This window comes from Ptiloglossa arizonensis, chromosome 1 (assembly GCF_051014685.1).
Source record: "Ptiloglossa arizonensis isolate GNS036 chromosome 1, iyPtiAriz1_principal, whole genome shotgun sequence".
Taxonomy (NCBI): domain Eukaryota; kingdom Metazoa; phylum Arthropoda; class Insecta; order Hymenoptera; family Colletidae; genus Ptiloglossa; species Ptiloglossa arizonensis.
This window is the reverse complement of record NC_135048.1, coordinates 22,986,641-23,006,192: the sequence shown is the minus strand read 5'-3', so window position 1 is coordinate 23,006,192 and position 19,552 is coordinate 22,986,641. Positions and strand designations below refer to the sequence as shown.

General features: G+C 33.5%; 3 protein-coding genes across 4 annotated transcripts in view; 1 reads left to right on the top strand and 2 right to left on the bottom strand.

Annotated features, from left to right (window-relative positions):
• The first annotated feature begins 476 nt into the window (after positions 1-476).
• On the top strand, positions 477-3,400 carry LOC143154720 (peptidylprolyl isomerase domain and WD repeat-containing protein 1). The gene is made up of 8 exons (XM_076326675.1): positions 477-722; positions 1,084-1,186; positions 1,278-1,474; positions 1,559-1,752; positions 1,830-2,167; positions 2,245-2,434; positions 2,529-3,104; positions 3,206-3,400. The coding sequence occupies exons 1-8, from the start codon at positions 626-628 to the stop codon at positions 3,347-3,349; spliced, it is 1,839 nt and encodes a 612-aa protein (XP_076182790.1). The 5' UTR covers positions 477-625; the 3' UTR covers positions 3,350-3,400.
• Positions 3,401-3,442: 42 nt separating this feature from the next.
• LOC143147337 (mitochondrial pyruvate carrier 2) lies at positions 3,443-3,944 on the bottom strand. Its single transcript, XM_076312503.1, has 3 exons — positions 3,845-3,944; positions 3,639-3,780; positions 3,443-3,566 (listed from the first exon to the last, which is right to left on the bottom strand). The coding sequence occupies exons 1-3, from the start codon at positions 3,942-3,944 to the stop codon at positions 3,443-3,445; spliced, it is 366 nt and encodes a 121-aa protein (XP_076168618.1).
• Positions 3,945-7,583: 3,639 nt separating this feature from the next.
• The window catches only part of LOC143148148 (uncharacterized), a 62,759-nt gene continuing 50,790 nt past the window's right edge, over positions 7,584-19,552 (bottom strand). For both annotated transcript variants that reach the window (XM_076314112.1, XM_076314121.1), the window contains 3 exons: positions 16,091-16,182; positions 14,182-14,374; positions 7,584-11,666 (listed from right to left, as the gene is read on the bottom strand). In XM_076314112.1, coding sequence (XP_076170227.1) covers positions 11,431-11,666; positions 14,182-14,374; positions 16,091-16,182 — 521 coding nt within the window. In that variant the 3' untranslated portion in view covers positions 7,584-11,430. The remainder of the gene's footprint in view (positions 11,667-14,181; positions 14,375-16,090; positions 16,183-19,552) is intronic.

Genomic DNA, 19,552 nt, shown 5'->3' with positions numbered 1-19,552 from the left:
TTTTCAATTATCAAGTACAATTACAGAACGGTTAATGCAGTTTAAAAGTATGTTTCAATTTTATTATCATATTAAACATACATTTATTTATAGATACAAAAATAAAATTACAGACTGTTTTTATAAATTTAAATGTATATAAGCTGAATAATGTTTTTGTCACAATTAGTATAAAATTTCGAAATATAGAATTTCAAACAATTTTTAGCACATACTTTATACATTTAAAATATATTGAGATAGATGAATAAAATTAACACAAATTGAATTGTAGAATTTATCTAACGCATAGAAATATTAGTCAAATTTTCCAATTAATTATAAAACGTCTTCGGTTTAGTTTGAATTTAAATGTTTTTAAAACAGAAAAAAGAATATGAAAGTATATATACTTATATACTAAACTATTATAAAAATTGTATATATATACACTGTTAATGATAGATTAAGAAAATTATTGAAAAGATGTGTCGATATTTTTTAATAATTCCATTCTGATCGAAATCACGTAACTGGAATTAGTTTGTGTTACGTTTGAGTTACTTTGCCGCTCGCAGTGTGTAGTAAACATCAGGTTCAAATATACTTTTTTTGTTTATAAGTTTCTTCTTTTATATCAACAATAATGTCAGGTACCAAAAGGGAACATAGTGATAGTGATAACGAGGATGATTGGGTCGGACCATTACCTTCGGAAGCTGTACCTCAAAAGAAACAAAAAGGTTTACGTTTGTAACCTATACCTGTTATTTTAATTTTGATATTTTTATAAATATGTTAAATAAAAAATTATTTTCTTCTCATCTGTCTTTCAATTTTTGTTTAATTTGAAATACTAGTATTATTTTATTCCATAATTATATACGAAGAAAAAATTTGAGGTTACGTTATATTATTTATAGAAAATATCTGCGTATTCAAACTGTTTTATTTTAATATATTATATAAAATTATATATTTAACGAACAACTTAAACTTAAAAGACATAACAAATTTTTTATAAAGTTCCTTACGTGTAAATTTCTATATTCTTATATTAATGTAATTTATTTGCTTAATTGTATTATTCTGTAAATTTTGCAGTTTTGGAATATGAACAAGTGTATATAGATAATTTACCATGTTGCGAATGTTACGAAAAATCTTATATGCACAGGGATGTAATTACTCATATTTTAGTAACAAAGTTAGTATTTGTTATTATATTTATTGCTATGTACTAATGACAGCTTGGGATCATAATAATAAGTATAATCTGGTTTCTTATATCTCTTCAGATCAAATTTTGTGATAACGGCTAGTTCAGACGGGCATGTTAAATTTTGGAAAAAACAGGAAGAGCTCATTGAATTTGTAAAACATTTTCGTGCACATTTAATGGCCATACAATCTATGGCAGCTAGTTGTAACGGTGTCCATGCATGTACAGTTAGTTTAGACAAAACAATAAAAATTTTTGATGTTATCAATTTTGGTAAGCATTATATATATTTTTTAAGATTGTCTAGTATTTGCAATCTGATCTTTGATTATCTGATAAGTTAAAATTTTATTCTAGATATGATTAATATGATAAAACTGGAGGTTGTACCTCTTTGTTGTGAATGGATATATTCACCTGGTGATGCAATACCTGCTGTAGCAGTTTCAGCTCAAGATTCAAATAAAATTTTTATTTATGATGGACAGGGGACTGGGGTGCCATTACATGTCTTTGAAAAACTACATACTAAGCCTGTTGTTGCTATGAAAGTAAGAAAAATTAACACAAGTATTGTACTTTAAGCATTTTGTATAACAATTTTTGTATAAATTTTAATTATTTGCAGTATAATCCTGTATACGAAACATGTATTTCTGTAGATAAAGCAGGCATTTTAGAATACTGGACAGGACCAAAAATGGAATATAAGTTTCCCAGATGTGTTACATTTGATTCAAAGCTGGACACAGATTTATTTGAATTTGCAAAAAATAAGACTTATCCATGTGGATTAGCAGTATCACCAGATGGCAAAAAGTTTGCTTCTCTCAGTGGAGACAGAAAAGTTAGAGTTTTCAATTTTCATACTGGGAAACTGTATAGAGTATTTGATGAAACATTACAAAGATTTTCTGAATTACAACAAATGACACAACAACTACCAAATATGGAATTTGGACGAAGGTACAATATGATTTAAAAAGGTAGTATAGTGAAAGAAATTAAAATATTATTTTCTTATGTTTTAATGTAATTTTCAGAATGGCAGTTGAAAGGGAATTGGATAAAACGGAGACGAATTTGGGAAATATAGTTTTCGACGAATCTGGTTACATGGTTTTATATAGCACAATGTTAGGTGTAAAACTTGTAAATTTGTATACAAATCGATGTATTAGAATTATGGGAAAACCTGAAAATATTCGTCCTATGCAACTAGCTCTGTTTCAAGTATTTATGCAGTTAAAATATTATATAATATTTATGTACGTCTGCAATTGAACTGTTATTTGTAATAATTTCTATGTATTTAAAACGAACACAGGGCAAAGCAAGAAAAACTACAGCTGCTGTGACTGTAGAAATGGAAGCTTCAGAAAATCCAACATTGGAACTAAATCGTCCTGATCCTACTCTCTTCTGTACAGCTCATAAGAAAAATAGATTTTACATGTTCACAAGACGAGAACCAGAAGATACTAAAAGTCAAGAGTGCGACAGAGACGTTTTCAATGAACGGCCATCCAAAGAAGATATTATTTCTTCCACAGAAGCTACAAACATGCAAAAGATTTTCGATACTGCGATTGTTCATACAACTCTCGGAGATATTCACGTGAATCTTTTCGGCAAAGATGTTCCAAAGACAGTAGAGAACTTCTGTGTTCATGCGAAAAATGGCTATTACAATGGACACGTATTTCATAGAGTGATTAAAGGGTTTATGATTCAGACTGGTGATCCCACTGGAACTGGTACTGGTGGAGAAAGTATTTGGGGAGACGAATTCGAGGATGAATTTAGGCCACATTTAAAACACGACAGACCATACACTTTAAGTATGGCGAATGCGGGGCCGAATACAAATGGCAGCCAGTTTTTTATTACATTAACACCAACTGTAAGTTAAAAGTATTTTATACGTTATTCTTTCAATTTTATTCTACTATCAGTGTAGTAACATATTTACGTTGTCTAATATTAATTTAATATTTCTTTTAGCCTTGGTTGGATAATAAGCATACAGTATTTGGCAGGATAGTAAAAGGAATGGAAGTTGTACAAAATATCAGTCAAGTAAAGACAAATCCAAAAACTGACAAACCTTACGATGACATTCGAATAGTTAGTGTCAGTGTAAAATAATATTTTGAATAAATACATTCTAAATAAATAAACACAATATCTTTTCGTAAATCTCTGTTTTTACAATGTTCTATCTGTGTTTTTCTTAAAATACTATTCTAAGTACTTCTTCAATTGATATAAAGACCCTCTTATAAAATTATATGTTCCTGTTAAACATGTAAATGCATTGACGCTAAACAGGTTGTAATTCTTTGGAACAATTACTAACGAATATCTAGTGGATAAATAATTAGTGTACATATTGTCATAAAATTTGTACAAAGAACTTGATATAATTTAAAAATACCTAGACCATATAGCTCCAGTAACCATAAGACTTGCAGTTTGGCCGAGAGAGATGGTATTTGGGGGTCGATTAATATCTGCTAGTCCTGCTATTACTAAACCCCATTTCATTGTTGGCGCCCAAAAAAATACAGTTGTTGGACCTATATTAATAGAAGTACTGGTAGGTTATACTGTTAATAGATGTTTATCGGAATTATTTTAAACCTGCAGGATGTAAGAAAACTGGACGAAATTTTTCCGGTAAGAGACAGGCTATTCGCATCATTAAATTGTAATAAGCACTCTTCTTTTTTGGCAAACGCATTGCAAAATAAAAGTGGTAATTTCTAAATATCTATTAAATATTATTCAGTGTTGCAATTTGGAGCTTGCGGGAACGAACATTTTGTATATGTATATAAAAATAGTTTTATACTAAAATATTTATCAATAGGAAAAAATAACAAATGCCTATATTTTTTGTAGTAATTAATTTTTCATAATGATCGCGATTCGAGAATGTTTTTAATTTTTTTTACATTACACTCAGGTCAGCGTGACATTTCTGGTAGGAAGAAAAATTCTAAATTATATTTCGTGCAATGGCGTAAATATACTTAATCAAATATTAACATAGTAAATGGTATAAATATCATCACGTAGTAGAATAATTTCATGCCGAGTTCAAAATGAGTCGTAGGGGTAGCAAGAAATCAAAGTTATGTTGGGACGACATGGAAGAACTGAAATATTTACTTTGTGCGATCGAGTGTTGGTACGTTCATGTTTATTATGATCATCTTAACGCACAGATGAGGTATAAAATAGACGTTACGAGTAATGTTTTTTGGTCTCACATTTATCGACGGTTTGGAGGCTTCTTTACCAATTTCGTATCACTTCCAACGTTATCGACCGGACTGGAATAAAATTTCAGCAATATTAGATGTAAAAATTAAAATAAATACAAAATAATATAATTATTTTGTCAGTAATTGGAATCGTACAAGAAATATTGCATAAAATTTGAGAAATAAAAATACCAATTTTCTAAAATGGTAATTCTTTGTTTAAGAATTATGATTTTAGTAACCGTATTCAATAATCTAATAAATCTAATAAATGTAGAAAAATTGTCTTTGTACATTATTTGCAGTTCTATCAAATTTATAAATTTCAGAAAATATTGTAATTATGTTCCATCCTTTTTTATTAGTGGAACTTGGAACATTTTACCAGCACAAAATTACGAATTTTTTTGAAGAATGTAGCTATTCTAATAAATTGTTAAAATTTTCTAGGGTTCATCTATTATTAGTGCCAAATATGTAATATTTATATAAATTATCTCTCTTCTGTATTTCGTCTAGCATATTCACATATTCCATTTCTTTTTCACGTACATAGTTCCATATTGTTTTAATCATCGTGTACAAAAAATTACCACAATTCAGTAAACATTTACGCGAATTATTATTATTAACCATATACAAATTCAGAATATTTCAAGAGTGTTTTAATTACACTCGTCTTCAAGTTGTATTCTCTACAGTAAAAAAAACTACTAATTGTAATACTATACATTTTCTTGCTTTCGTTGCAAATAATAGTGTTCATCCGCGGACAAAGTTCCATTTGCTAAATAATCGACTTCGCGAGCATTGTGCAGTGTAACGGCATTCGGTGAATTAATATTTTTGTTCAACATCTTGAAAATTTAATTAGCGTAATTTCTGGAAAATGACACAACGTTTCGAGGAATCCGCAACATTTTAAACGGTCCAGAGGAAGGGTAAATAATTCAGGGAAAATAACTTCTCTTATAAATCAGAAAACAAGCAAGTCACCAATACCGACATTGTTTCGAGTAATTTCGTCTTCGTTGAAACAGTGTCTTGTAATTAAAAATTATATATCGTTCTAATATCGCAGCATTTGCGTAACAACAGTACGGATAACAGAGGTTCCATTGTGTTTATTTACAGTCGATGTCCGAAATTACCACCGCCACCTGTGTGCACCTTGTTATTGCCACCGAGGATTGAAGAGATGCCTGCTCTAATGCCTCCTCCGGGACCTTGCTGTCCTCCACCTCCTTGTTCTGTGCCTCCTATGGCACCTGGTCCTTGTTGTATCGGTCCTTTGCCCGCACCACCGCCACCGAAGTGTCCACAACCACCACCACCACCCTCGAAACCTTGTTGTCCACCTTGTTGTCCATTGCCCTGTTACCCAAGTGAGTCTATGTGCAGCAGTGGTGCGCAACCTTTTTGTAAAATAAAATTATGTTTTACGTAGATAGTGTTTCGGCCAGGGATGGGAGGAAAATAATATATTGGAATTTAACGTATGAAAATTTATTTGAAAAAAGTATTTATACGAAATAATATATTGGAATTTAACGTATGAGAATTTATTTGAAAAAAGTATTTATACGAAATAATATATTGGAATTTAACGTATGAGAATTTATTTGAAAAAAGTATTTATACGAAACAATATATTGGAATTTAACGTATGAGAATTTATTTGAAAAAAGTATTTATACGAAATAATATATTGGAATTTAACGTATGAAAATTTATTTGAAAAAAGTATTTATACGAAATAATATATTGGAATTTAACGTATGAGAATTTAATTGAAAAAAGTATTTATACGAAATAATATATTGGAATTTAATGTATGAAAATTTATTTGAAAAAAGTATTTACACATTTTAAGGTTTAGTAAGATTTATCTTTAATCGTTGATTTTCGATACGAATTGCTTTGTACAGAGTGAACTAAATTAGAATTAGTAAGCTTATAATTAGTAAACTTAAGAGAGTGAAGTGACATTGACTTGAAAACGATGCGTATGATATATTAAGTTAACTTACCTCTTTTTCCGCTTCCTATTCGTTACGTGTGACAGTGGGCGGGGCGAAAAGCAGTATGGTGGGGGATAACCTCTTATAAGTAGTAACTTTAAGCGGCCACTTGATTTTGATCCGATCGTAACTCTTACGATATTAATTGATTGTATATGTATTTGGTATGAAATGTTTGAGAATAATTTCAAATTATAAGAATTACTGTGAACGATTTACACATTTTGATAATACGATGTGTGCAATTTAATTCTTTTTAGATCCATACTGTTGACAGTTTGTGAACGTTGGTGAATTCTACCATGAATTGGGCACACCTGTGTTTTATCTTAAAAATCGTGTGACAAAATAATTACGAGTTCGGTAAAAGCAAGGGTAATAAAATTCATTTATTTCTTAAATGTTTTATTAATATTACTATTATTTTATATATTATTAATATACTATTTGTATTGATTTATTAGATTTTGCTGGAAGAAAAACTTGTGAAACTTGCCAGTACTTGTGGAAGATTATATTGTTGCAAACATTTTACGAAGTAGCATGAAATTTTGTATAACGTCAAGGAAATTTACATTCGCGGATAAGATATTTCAAATAATATGTAAAAATGTAATAAATAGAACGGTATATTTACATGCACGTATTTATACTTGTTCGGGGAGATTTATAATAATCTGCCAATAAAGTTGAAACTTAATAACTCTTACAAGTACTGATTTATTTATAAAAATTTTGTCTAAAGTGTGAAACGTTAAACGATTTATTGAATAATTATTCGTGGAATATCCTTAAGAAATTATTAAATTATTAAGAAAGTGATTAGATAATTTAATGATTTTATTCATTACGTATAATAATTAAAAATGTGACTTCATAATAGCATTAAAAACAGAAAAGGGTAATTGTTATCGCCTGACGTAAATGAGAATTGAAAACCATTTAACTTTACTAAAGGGGAGAGTTATGCAATACAATTATATACTCTGTCGATGGAAGGAATTTTGGGCTTTATAGAAATTCCCCTATAAACAATCGAGTAATTATAAATATCGTTTAGGTGTTTCGAATAAACGACGAACAATATATTTTACACAAGAACTTTATTCAGATTTGATACGGTCCCTCAAGTCGAAGCTTAAAATAATAACATTCATTTTTCAATAGGTTTGCTCAATTGAGAATTCTCTAATCGCTTGGAATCAAGCCTAATTGACGACAAATTTTGAAACTTTTATACAGTAATAATACTTGAATATCTAACATTTTACAGTGAAAGCTGTACGCTCTTAAAGGAAGAGAGGATAGTAAGTAGAAATGCGTCATTCTATTGTGTCGAATTGTAGGTCTGGACGAGCTATTCAATACTCGAGAAATAACGAATAATATTCTTGAATGTGCATTTGTATAATTAAAAAAAAAAAAAAAAAACACTAACTAAGATCTTCTAAACTGTATCTTTCTCGGCCTAAATGAGTGGCCATTTTGAAGACCAAGGTGCTAGTTGACCAGTACTGTTCGATTTTATGTAACCAGAGTGAGTCTACTCTATGAATTTTAATAAGACGAGTTTTATTTTAATTAGCGAGAAGAATCATTTTTGGAAAATTTTGCAATCGCGTACAATTAAAAATAGTCCAAGATCACGCTTGACTCATTTTCATCGAAGGATTCTAACCAATCCGTTGACAATATTTTCACGAAGGTATGCTCAATTTATTTCGAAAATTGGTATTCAATGGCGTTTAAAAAAAATAATATTTCTCAAATATAACTCGTCACGATTTACAATCGATCACAAACTTGCTACGAAAACGCGCGTCGACTTCGAATCCAGTCCTGGTGAGTGAATTTTTAACGATTAATTGAAGAAATTGTGTTTCAATTTGTAAATTTGACAGCGTTTCCGGCCCTATTTACAAAAAAATTCTTACGCTTTTACGTGACGTGTGATTATTTCATAAAATTGGATATAATTTTCTACCCCGAATCAAGAACTCGATGCAACTTCCGGTGTAACCTAAAAATTAGATATATAATTTTCGATATGACCCGAAGACTCGATATGTTTTTGATGTTCTGTATATCTCGGTGAATCTTCAGACGTCGCTAATCCGCGAAGATGTATTTACTTTCGGTCGATCGATGAAAAGTAGTTTGCTTTTAAGTATGTTTATACATATATTATTATTATTTTTTTTTTTCATTTAATTCCAAACTCATCGAACTACATTAAGAACAAAGAGATCCACGAAATATTTTACTCTCTATAAAACTAGCAACTACTGACTATTATAGTACCAAACTTTTCATTCGTTTTTTTCGTTGAGAGTTTATTTTCTTAAGATACTCGCCCAAAAACGCCTATGAAGTTCGAAAAAACACGTTACAATGGATAATAAAAGTTTTGTTCGTTAATTAACCACTCAAACAATTCCTGTTCTCGGTACCGTGAGCTGGAGTTACCTTGTCCTTCCATTTTGTGAAGCAATTTTGAGCACAACCTTCATCACCCGATCCAATAAGGAGCCACGAGTGACGTGAAATTTATGTGTACAAATTAAATTAATTAACAAAGTGCTGCCCACGTTGTAAATAGAATGGGTTAATTGGTTCGTGTGAACGTACGGTAACAAGTATCAACGTCGATACATTTTTTACTAGTTTCGAACAGGTACATGTATTTAACAATTAAATAGCAATTAAATTTCTAATTTTAATTGTAAACCTCGCAACACGTTTCTCAAAGCACCGCGTGCATTTCGTTTAACGTTTTTGTTCACGTTCGTTTCAAAAAATTGTTTTCGATGGTAGAGTAGCACAAAATGGCGGAATAGAGCATCTCTGATTAAGGACAAAGCAAACTCCCCGATATGATAAGATACTTACTCTCTAAATTTTTAATTCGTATCTTTGAAACATTCCTCGCAATACTGTTACAATACTGTTTACATATTGTTACAACGTCGTTCCATATGAGGCATCTAAAACTCAAAATTCGCTGTGTTGCTAAAAATTGAGATTTCCCCACACACTTCGTACGGAATTTACTATTAGATTTCTTACTCTCCTAACAGATGAGTCAGATTTTTTAAAGGAACATCACATTCCTATCTACGTGCCTTATTTTTAGGTTAGGTAGTTTTAATTCGACTTGATCAATTCAGACGTATCTTGGAAATTACGCAATCGATATCGAAGGAATACTTTTCTCGTTTCACTTTTAGACACCTCATACTTCACCGAAAAATATGAAATTATATTTGCGTATACAGGGTGTTTCGAAACACGTGGGTCCGCTACGGCGATGGATCGAGAACACGAGTACGATGGTAAAAGTTTATGCAAACGAGTGGCCAATTTGAACTTGTTCACCAGGTGCAGCTACTTTTGTACTCTGGTCTCTTTTAATGATACGTAATATAATTAATTCTAGTAACCTATTTGTGTACGATGCTCGATAACTCTGTGGAGCAGCAGGTGAATTTTACGTCAATATCTCGACTGATTGATCGAATTAGGGGGTTCTAGGAAATATATTACGGTTTTGGTCGCTTTGCTTTTAGTTATTTTTAAACTCTCTATGTAATCGTATATCGTTGGAAACAGTAACGTCACGAAAATGGGCGGGGCAAAGACGTAGCTCCTTTCTCTATGAAAAAGAATTTAACGATCTTTTTCAATATTTAATACTTTTTATTTTGATATTAACAAAGTTTCAAATACATCGGCGAAATTAATGGATTATTAATCATTTTTATTCGTAAATATAGAAATAAATAATTCTAACGATAATTTCCCCGGACTACGAACTCGATCGGTCGTTGAATTGTTAATTGAAATTTCAATGAATAATGAATCGATCGTAATTGCTACCGGAAATTAATTTTCATAATTAAACAAGTTAATCGTTACTTCCAACGATTACGAACTTTAATTGCAATTGTCAATTTAATTGTTACCCAACAAATTCGTGTCGAAGGTGTCCATTCCCGACAGTCCCTATAGACATGCAGTTGCGCATTGACGGAGTATAGAAATAGCTATAACTCGGGGACAAAGTCAAATAGGGCACACGTGTGGTCTCCCCTCGATAAACCACACACTGTCCGTTCCTGATAAGGAGGGAAGGTAGCGAATTTGTTCCTGGAATCGACCTTTCGTACCACGGATTGGAACCCAATACGACGAGAAGAGACACTGTGACGATACCACCGTAGTAAACAAACAACTTTCATATATCTAATTGTATCTCCTCGAGAATGTTATCAATGGATAGACAACGTTCTCCCGATGAAAATGAGACCAAACACGTCCATATTCGGACTACTTTCACTTACAACGTTGTACGAAAAATTTTTCAAAAATTCTCAATTACATGTAACAAAAGTTGTCCACGACAACGTCATCGATACAAACAAACAACTTTCATATTTCTAAATCTTCTCGAGAACGTTATCAATGAATAGACAACGTTCTCCCGATGAAAACTTGACTACTTTCGCTTACAACGTTGTACGAAAAATTTGTCAAAAAACTCTCAATCACGTGTAACAAAAATGATCCGAATACGGTCGTGTTTGTACTCATTTTCATCGTGAGAGTCTTGCCAATCGATTGACGATACTCTCGCGGAGATACGATTGAAAATATCAAATTTTTCTAATTTTCATCGGTGGTCGTCGTCACGATACGCTTTACGGAGGGAGACACACGTTTGTTTATCGAGGGGATACCTACGAACATTTTACCATCGTTTTCGAAGGACTCGTGCACCGCGAACGAAGGGACCCTTTCGTTAAGAAAACACCCTATAATTTCTTCGACGAGCCTCGCTCCGATTTTCATTTTTATACATACCTTGCACACGCAAAGATCAAACGATCGATAATTGATAGAATCTTTCTCTCTCGATGACTTGGTTCACCACGGGGCAACGTTAGAGAACGAAGAGGTTCTCGCAGCTCTTGGTTTTCCTCTTGAAACCGAGCAGATGTTTAAGGATCCTTCTGCGGTGTTTGCTTCTTCTTCGTCTGGTCGCTTGGTCTCGGTCTCGTTGCGGATTCAATTTGATTTGCGCGAGAATGCCGACCAGCAGCTCGTCCACGTGATGGGCTATCCCCGAGGAGGTTTCGATGAATTTGCAGCCGCAATTGTTCGCCAAACGTCGTCCAACTGTCGGAACAGACGGAAGGATCTGTGAGATATTCGGCCCGGCGTAACTTCGCGCGGAGATTGAAACGGAATAGATTTCGGGTAATGTCGATGGAAAGAGGTCTGGAGTTAGGTCTGGGTTTGGTCTCTCGGTGGAAATCGATTTCACGAAACGATGGTACCGGCTTGTGCAATAAGTCTGTTCGGATTTCGACGACCCGTTTAGGATGGGCGAGAGGTGAACAGGTTATTACCATAGTTATTACAGATACTGACCCGAGGTAGTTCGAAAAGTTATTCAAAGATTCTGGTAACTAGCGATACAAACTCGAACCATGTTCGATTTACGTGAGAAAACGAATCGAAAGTGTGACGTAACGTTCTTGCGGTGCCACGTGTTGTTTTCGAGAAAACGCGTGTATTGTAAGGAAAATGAAAGATCTATCCTGGGAGAAATTGCGAGTCGTGATCGGTCAGACGTTTCTGTCAGACTTCGTAAAGCTTGAGACTAAGAAATTACTCGACGCTATTTATATTCTGCTTGCTCGAAGCATCATATTATTCTTAATTAAAGATCGATCTTTTTTTCTTCTCAGGATACACGAAATGGAGTTCTGTGTTTATTTCTTTGTTTATACACAAGAAGCGGAATTTTCATTTTTTGAACAACTCATTGTATTGGTTTACTTTTTGTATTATTATTGGCTGAGAAATGACGGTGACCAACTTTTGTTGGTATTTTATGATTATTCATGTATCTTGAAAAAGAAGCTTCGTAGAGAAAAGATTGTATTCTGTATTTTTTATTTATTTTAGAATGGTTATATTACTTTTTACACATCCAGTTATCGGATACCCTGTACAATAATTTTCTGGGTGGACGTAAAGAACAATATTGGTGAAAGCAACGGGGATGAGAATAAAAAAGATCTGTTGTGAAAGGAATGCGGGTTCTATTGGTCAGAAGTTTGTACACCGCCTTTGTGATGCACACGACCAGGCGAAATTTACAAAGAGAACCTATTAGCCGGCGTTGTGTTTAAACTCCTTCCTGATACATAATTGCTAAGCCAGGTACAAGGAAACACAAACCGCAGGTGGAGTGGAAAAGCATTTTCCTTACCTCGTGGTACCCCTCGGGACAAATTTCTTGAGCTTGCAGCAATACGAATTAATTTATAAAGCTCTTTGTTTGAGATAGTTAAGAGAACAGAACGTTTGAACAAGTTTAATGTAGGGCTGGGATTATTTTTATATAATTCGAACACTATTCGAATACTTGATCATTTTTATATCATTCGAACACTATTCGAATACTCGATCATTCTTATATAATTCGAACACTATTCGAATACTTGATCATTTTTATATAATTCAAACACCATTCGAATACTTGATCATTTTTATATAATTTGAACACTATTCGAATACTTGATCATTTTTATATTATTAGAACACTATTCGAATACTTGATCATTTTTATATAATTAGAACATTATTTCAATACTCGATCATTTTTATATCATTCGAACACTATTCGAATACTCGATCATTTTTATATAATTCGAACACTATTCGAATACTTGATCATTTTTATATAATTAGAACACTATTCCAATACTCGATCATTTTTATATCATTCGAATACTATTCGAATACTCGATCATTTTTACATCATTCGAATACTATTCGAACACTTGATCATTTTTATATAATTTGAACACTATTCGAATACTTGATTATACGAATGTAATTTGAATACAATTCGAATATTATTCGAATATTATTCGAGTACAGCTCGTGTGTAGCTCGAATCGACTAAGCCCGACTTGCTTTTTCTAAGTACCATATTAGGCCACTTTTATCACTCGTATCTATCTAGTGCATGAAACAAAACAAATCGTGCTTTCTCAATCTTGACTCGATCTTGCTTATTGTCCTCAAGCACGTGAGCATAATTGCGTTTCATAGATTTATCATCGAGTGAAATGGCACATGTTAGTTTTCCTGGCACCGATTGGTCAATTAAAATGAAATCGATAAAACGTTAAAAAACCTTGACCACGCAATATCAGATCATGTCGTACATAAAAAAAAAATGGGTACAGTGATTGCACAATACATTACCACTACCTTAAGTTAACCCCCGTTAATTTCATTTTCAATTTCGTTCGTTGCTAAGTGACTATCTTTTCCATTTGTCAACACAGTGTTACGAACGAGATTCTCGTGCAATTTTCGAAAAAGCATTCGTCGAAGTTCAATCGTATCAGGATACCAGGAAAAATGTTCGAGTAATCGAGTAGTATTTGAACGATATTCGAGTAACAGGAAAATTCGAATATATCTAGTGTAGATTCGTAGTCTGTTCGGGTGTATCGATTTTGTTCCTCGAAATATTTGTAGAGGGTTTGAATACAGTTGGCTAGACCTCGAATCTACTTGTAAGGTACTTGATCCCATCATACCAGGTAAGCAAGCACCAAGAACAAGTGCCCACTCGTTAGAAAGTTTACGCTTCGTTTCCGTTACTTACCGACCGACAGGACCTCGCGCTTCCGCTCGAGATCGACTTTGTTCCCGACAAGGATCACACCATGACTGGCCATGTAATCGCTATTCCATAGATACAGTAAAGTCTCTTGGGCCACTTTCAGACTTCGACTGTCCACCACGGAGTACACAACCACGTAAACATCTGGGTTGTAGGTCGAGCAAAATGCCTCCACCTAATCGAGATAACAAAATTAATGTTAACGAATCTCAAAAATGAAAACAAGATCGTTTCTGCATCTGCGATTACTTCGTTAGGGTGTCCCAAAACAATATTGCACGGTTTTAGTCAATTTGTTTTCTGTTACTTTTGAATCGTCCATAAAAATATAGTATCTGTATTAATATTTTTCGCGTCTTCGTTATTCAATATTTGATCCAAGAAAATATGAATGTTCTCATGTAATAGTCGAACTTATCGTGTACGAATTAAAAAAATGCAATGATACGTATTCGACGAAGAATATTTTAATTATTGAATCGACAATGTGTTATAAATGGTAAATAACGCAAAGTTGTCGACAGATCATTATTATTTCATATTGATTCGTGCATCTCATCGCGTGAAATTTCGTTGCGTTGAGGTTAGGCGTTTCGAAAGGTATCGGTCGCTCTGTCTCGTGATTGGTGGCACAATGATTCTTGCGCAGCTAGTTCGCGCAGCTCCAGTGACGCCATCTAGCGTTCCAGCCTCGCGATAACCAGAAGTGTATCGCGAAGTGGGTGTATTGTGAAGTGTGTTTTATTGGCTCCTCCTCGACACGAATCGGTGCCACTGAGCGAACCGTCTAAAGATAAAGATCCGAATTAAGTTCCCAAGTGTTCGAAGAGTTGTAAACATCAAAGCTTCCTTCGAAGTCACGCCGTTATTAGCCGCCTCGTTTCACGCTGTTACGTTTACGAAGTTCAACCGAGTTAAGAAATAAAATAGCGACCTAGTAATATTTCGCGGAAAGTCGTGGCGACAGCATCGATGTATCTTTGAAACTTGGTCACGCGATAAAACGATTATCAGGAAAGGGAGAGAGCTCGCAATAAGAAAAAGTGTGCCCCATTGCATGAGCATGTGCGTGCTCGAAGAAGGAACGGACATGGAGACTTAGCACGTTAAATGCCACGGTGGTCACTGGTGACCGACACTTTGAACTTACGTTTTTTTTAAAGTGTTTGCAAGAAACGAAGCTCAACGCTCGTAAACATTTAAACAACGTTACTATCCTTGACGATACTACGAAATAATAATTACACCGACGCGTTAACGAATATTTTTATTTTTCGCGCTACAATTTGAAAAAGTATCGAGAACTCGAGTTCTTCTAATCGAAGTTTAGGGATTACGTTTTCTTCAGAGAAATTGTGGAAGTTTCCTTTCTGAAAAAATTATCTGTTGGTAAAAAACGTACTTTTTAATACGATTAATTTATAACGAAGGTGTGTAACACGAAAACCGGTGTTACGTGTGTATTATAAAATTCAGAATATTCAGTTAATTTGTTCGATAAACTTTGTTTGTACTTGATTAATGTGTATACTCTATCGATGTTTGTTTTTATAATAAAACTACTGTGACTACGAATGTAGATCTGTGATGGATATATCTCCAACTGAACAACGGTAGTGATCATATTAAATTGTTTTCTGTTTTGTGGCAAGCTAAATTTATAATAGAATTTCGAGTATTACGAAACAAGGATAACGCCAACGTTCACTCGAGACGAACTCGGCTTTTAAACAAAGCGAAGTAATCCGTTTGTTACGAAACTACGAATTTGAGGATAGATATCTAGCAGGCAGGAAATAAGACGAGAGGAAAGTACAAAATGGAGTTTACATAATCGAATGGTAACAGTGGGTTCTTGTGTAGCGTAGATATTGTTAGACCTTGTGCTCACCGACATTTCTGCCGCCGGATGATCGATGATTTCCAGTTCTGTTTCTTGCCCATCGAGCATCACGGACACGTTCTTTTGCCCGTACTCCTCATCTAGAACAAATTCGAACAGCTTAACATTTTAAATAAGGAATACTCTTCAATTTTTCTATTTAATCGTTCAACCGAAGCAAAAAGAGCAGGTTCATCGAGGAAATTGAAGCTTTGCACTTTGCTTGTGGAAAATGTACTGTTCACCTCTGAGAAGAATGCCGCCGGCATTCTTCTCGGATGCGTAGTGTTCCAATACGTCGTTCGAAGGTCAAATGTAAACGTATTAACACGTTGAACGTTTTAGATTGGATTCTGGTCATCTCGAACACTCACAAATGTGCCCTAATTGTTATTTTCGCGTGTAAAATAAATTCTTCTTCAGTTTATCTTAGCAGAAGCTTTGATCGAAAATTGAAGTACTCTGTAAGTACAGGAAAATTTAAAAATAAAAATTTCTTAATTGTACGGATTAATATTTGGGTATTTATGGTTTTTTCTTTTGACGTCAGTTTATTCGTAAATTTTCTAAAAATGGTGCAACTAAAAGGTTCGTTAGTAACCCGAACCAAAATGCCAGTTTTTAGGGAAATATTTCGATTTTCAACATTTTCGATCGGGCAAGTTAAATTTTTTATTTCATTTTGCGCGTAATAATTCATCGTTTCAATCGTCCGGAGTTTTTCAAGGCATTTTTTTCAAAATTTTCAAGGTCATATTTTAAAGAGTCGACGAACATTACTTTATAAATAAACATTGCTGAGCAAATGGTTGTGACATCCTCTGTTCCAGAGTAATAAAGTTTCTTTATGCCCACACACTTGTTTTATTCTAAGTTGCACTCATACATATTAAAAGGATATTACTTAGCCATGATGTAATATAAAAGTTGTAATGATAAATATTAAACTCATACATATTAAAAGGATATTACTTAGCTATGATTCCGGATCAAAACTGTTGTCATATTACAAATAGGTTTTAGGAAAACATGAAACCTTGACAAAATCCTCTCTCGGTTTGATCATTTCTGCTTCGACTTCGTTAATGTTTTATAAATAAATGCCAACTCGTTGCGGTAAAAGTCCAAGTACAATTATAATTTTCATTTTAAATTATCTTTAAAGAATTCCCAAATTAACGCGTAAGAACAATATTTGCAATAAAACGTTTTTGCGTACGGACGAAAAACCTTCGTTTATTAATAGATCGAGGGGTGTTCGAAAGTTTTGAGGGACGGTATACATACGTATATCAGAAATATATTTACTACGTTGACTCGATGAAAACCGATTTGATAAAAATACAATTCGAATGGAAAATTATTTTAACAGTACATCGACGCGTTTAAATCACAAAATGCGTGATAAAATCGTCCGTGTGTCGCTAAATTATAACGTGCTCTCAAATGTTAATTGTTAACAAACTTTTAACAGCACGCTTTCGAGGGATGAAATTTATAAGCGAGTTTATCACGTACTTATTAATCTCATAAATTTTTATTTGCCGAATAAGAGCAGTGCTATATTATTCTCTTTTGATACAGATGCAATTTTAATTTAAGTTCTCGTTATACTTTGCAACTGTATTATACAGAGAGGTTGGACAAAGGAAACGTTATTACGGCGATAGAATTTATTCTCTAGTAGTTTTAATATGGACTATATAAAGTGAATATCGATACTTCGGCTCAAAGGGCTGGAGACGCGGTAGCGTTTGCAGGTCTGGCTCCAAGAGATAAGGGTGGTCACCCCTTCGCATTATGTTACAGAAGCATTTTCATTGTGGAGTGGTGTGCGTGTTAAATATCACAGTGACCATAACAATATCAAACAGGCAGCTTCGTATACCTATATTAAAAATAAATATTTGTAGAGAAGTATGTACCAAATTATTTTTCAATGGAACGCAGTACATAGAATCATATTTTATGTGTTAGCCGCAAACATTCAAAGTGAATCGTTAATTTTTGTATATCTCGAAGTTTCTACATTTTTTAAAATACATCCCCACGAGTAAAAATGCAACGTGTATACGCGAATATAATTTTTAACGAGCTGCAGTAATGGAAGGAAAGCCACACTTTGTGACTGTTAATGATTACATTTATTTATCTAATTGTAACTCCTAATTATGTGCTTCAACAGCAGAATACAATTGTAAAACAAATGTTAAAGGAGTACACATTTAACTGCGATCTAAATACTGCAACAACGAGAAATAAATTCTGTACAAATTAATTTCAGAAAATTATTATACGAAATAAATATCACAAAATTTGGGAAATAAATTATACTCGTATAAGAATTTTCATTGGGAATATAAAATGTTTTTATTAATTTGCTTCTATTCGATCATGTTTCCTAAATAACTATTTTGAAAATTATAAATTTATTTTGTATCGATATGTTATCCAACGCGTATAAAAATTCTGCGAATGGAGTCACAATATAGAAATAATTACGTTTCCGATTTTATTGCCAGGACTCGGATTAATGAAACACAAAGAATGGAGGATAATGAAAGCCAATTTCGACGATTTTCGCTGTTTCGTAGTCGAGGAGAAACTGTTACAAATTACTTCGTCCGTACTACGATTTATACAATGGCCACGTCTGCGTAATAACTTTCTCGCTAATGCGTCTACGAGATATTCATGTTGAGTTTGAAAACGATATCCTCTTTTTTTACATTGTTTCCCATATCTAGAGTATTTCTCGCGACGTGAAAAATACGGTTTCTCGAATATTAAAAAAAAAGAAGGAAGCAGCTAATAAAATGTTTCAATTTTCGAAAATTTCGACCAGTGATAAATTTTACATTCACGAAAATCACGATATACGCGCTTACTTTTCAGAAAAAAAAAAAAACATTCTCAAAGAGGACTCGTTTCACATTTTCATGCATACTGATCGCGTTTGTGTCTCGCATGGAGTTATAATCGATGTTACGATAATTGTTCATGCATGTAGATGAAAAAACAGCGTGGAAGATAAACCATAAATTCCCGTTTCAGCGTGATACGCGATCACATTTCACGTGGAAAATTGTCATAAATCTCGCGTCGTGTTTCGTCGTTCGATCGTCGAGTCGTGAAATGTTGCACGCTCGGCGAAATAACCTAAAAATTCTCCATCCGGCTCGGTAGAAATTTCTATTTACGTTCATTTTTACGCGTTCTTTATTTTTCGTTGGAAAGATTGCTTTTTCGTTTGCTTTTTTCTTCTTTTTCCTTTTTTTTCCGAAACGAGCTCGACGAAATCAGGTCGTTCGAGGAATCGCGAAACGATCATCGAGCACGTTGGTTCTTCTCCCTCGGAAATTTCCTCGTAAAGGAAAACCCGGACGTTGGTTATTGCATACGCGATCGGAAAATGGACGCGGAACACACGGGGCTCACGGCGGACCCAAGGAAACGGGGTAACGAGGAAAA

What these genes read in the sequence shown, in the direction of transcription:
- LOC143147337 (XM_076312503.1), bottom strand. Translation starts at nt 3,944, where the DNA reads ATGCGTTTGCCAAAAAAGAAGAGTGCTTATTACAATTTAATGATGCGA. An exon ending in AGTTTTCTTACATCCTGCAG is followed by an intron (nt 3,781 to 3,844) that starts GTTTAAAATAAT and finishes CTATTAATATAG; the next exon opens with GTCCAACAACTGTATTTTTT. An exon ending in ACTGGAGCTATATGGTCTAG is followed by an intron (nt 3,567 to 3,638) that starts GTATTTTTAAAT and finishes TTTATCCACTAG; the next exon opens with ATATTCGTTAGTAATTGTTC.
- LOC143154720 (XM_076326675.1), top strand. Translation starts at nt 626, where the DNA reads ATGTCAGGTACCAAAAGGGAACATAGTGATAGTGATAACGAGGATGAT. An exon ending in AATATGGAATTTGGACGAAG is followed by an intron (nt 2,168 to 2,244) that starts GTACAATATGAT and finishes TGTAATTTTCAG; the next exon opens with AATGGCAGTTGAAAGGGAAT. An exon ending in TGCAACTAGCTCTGTTTCAA is followed by an intron (nt 2,435 to 2,528) that starts GTATTTATGCAG and finishes AAACGAACACAG; the next exon opens with GGCAAAGCAAGAAAAACTAC.